Source organism: Austrofundulus limnaeus, unplaced genomic scaffold, assembly GCF_001266775.1.
Source record: "Austrofundulus limnaeus strain Quisiro unplaced genomic scaffold, Austrofundulus_limnaeus-1.0 Scaffold562, whole genome shotgun sequence".
Taxonomy (NCBI): Eukaryota; Metazoa; Chordata; class Actinopteri; order Cyprinodontiformes; family Rivulidae; genus Austrofundulus; species Austrofundulus limnaeus.
The window spans coordinates 321,509-323,087 of record NW_013952964.1 but is presented as its reverse complement, the minus strand read 5'-3'; the positions used below and the strand labels follow the sequence as shown (position 1 = coordinate 323,087).

Genomic DNA, 1,579 nt, shown 5'->3' with positions numbered 1-1,579 from the left:
AGATTAACCTTCAGGGTGGATATAGCTCGCTAGCAGCCTCACACCGAGGACCTATCCACGTCATCATTTACCCAGAATGCTTTGTGTGGAAATAAAATGGCTCCGTCTGTGTTAAAATAGATTTTTAAAAATGTACAAAACTAAACAACCTACAGTATTTTTACAGTCATTATTTTACAGTTAAAATAAATGTTTATCTAATAAAGTCTGTTACAACTAATCACGGATCCCTTTAAATGATATTTCATTTAGTTTGTCATGGAAACATGTTTCCTGTTTCAGGACAATAAACACCTAATTGCCAACAGCAATAAAACAACTGACTGTAAAGTTTTTAAAATTTGGAATAAAACATTGATTCAAAGATAAATCTTGTTTTTAACAGACAGCTACAGTTCTACAGTATACATTCTTATCTGTTTTTATTTATTTTTTACGTTTCTGCATATTTTATTGTAGACATCTTGATTTAAAAAGGCTTTTGATACTTTTAACTTTAAGTTTAGTTTCAGCTTTAACTCCAGCCAAGTCAGGTAACCTGATTCAAACTGCAGTTTTACAGAAAATCTGATTTCTTTATTTGAGTCTGTAAAGTTTTTTTTTATTAATGTGAACAGGATGTTAATATTCTCTGCTCTGATCTGGTGAAAAAACCAAACCTTTTCATACACACCCTCGTAGTCCATGTCCCAGTGGCCCTTCCTGATGGAACCATTATCTGAGCTGGACGGTGGTCTGGCAGGAAGGTTAGGAGCCACGCTGCACACGACCGGCCCCTGTGTTCTCGAGGATCCACTTCCTGATGAACCAATATGGCTGCCAGGCCTCAGAGACCTGAAGGGGGTGTGGTCCAGGTTGTTGGTGGGGCTGACCAAAGACTTCATCTCAACTGGTTTGACATCTTGGCTCTCTGCCTTCAGGCTCTTGGTCAGAYTGGTTGGAAAGTAGCTGTTCGTGTCAACAAGGAAGTTTAGTTCAGTGTTACTGTGTAGTTTTGTGCAAAACCGTATTTTACTGATACATTCGGACAATAAAACCAGATCAAATCAGATTCTGCTGCAACATACCCGTTAGAATCCTGCACACAGACGGGCGTCTTCTTCTTCCTCTGCTGAACGTAACGCACCCTGACGCAAACAAAGACGCCCACCATGAAGACTATTCCCAACACACCGGCACAGGTCACCAGGACGTCCATGTAGCCGGTTAAGGGAGACACCTGGCAGGAGGACAGGGCGTGAATACGATGCAGTAAAATACTTGAATGTTCTGTAAAGATGATMTAAAACTGACCGCGGGCAGAGGATCACAGTAGATGTTGCCTTCAGTGACTCTACAGTCGAAGCCTCCGGCACACTGACTGAGGGAACAGACTTCCACCTCGTTGTGACATCTAAACATTCAAACAGAAGACGGGAAAAGGAAACACATTTTCTYAATGCGGGGGTCATATTGTTCTCCTACTGTTTATTGTTTTTTTTTTTTTATTATTATGACCCCCGCACGCGAAGCGTAAAGGGCTCGACACACGGGAGGCGACGTCGCTCGCTCTCCATTCATTTCCTATGGAGCCTGTGCG

General features: G+C 41.7%; 1 protein-coding gene across 1 annotated transcript in view; it reads right to left on the bottom strand.

Moving 5' to 3' along the window:
* The window catches only part of fat2 (FAT atypical cadherin 2), a gene marked incomplete in the record, with an annotated part of 140,869 nt that overhangs the window by 12,911 nt on the left and 126,379 nt on the right, over positions 1-1,579 (bottom strand). The window contains 3 exon segments of the mRNA XM_014026517.1: positions 674-948; positions 1,068-1,219; positions 1,294-1,393. Coding sequence (XP_013881971.1) covers positions 674-948; positions 1,068-1,219; positions 1,294-1,393 — 527 coding nt within the window.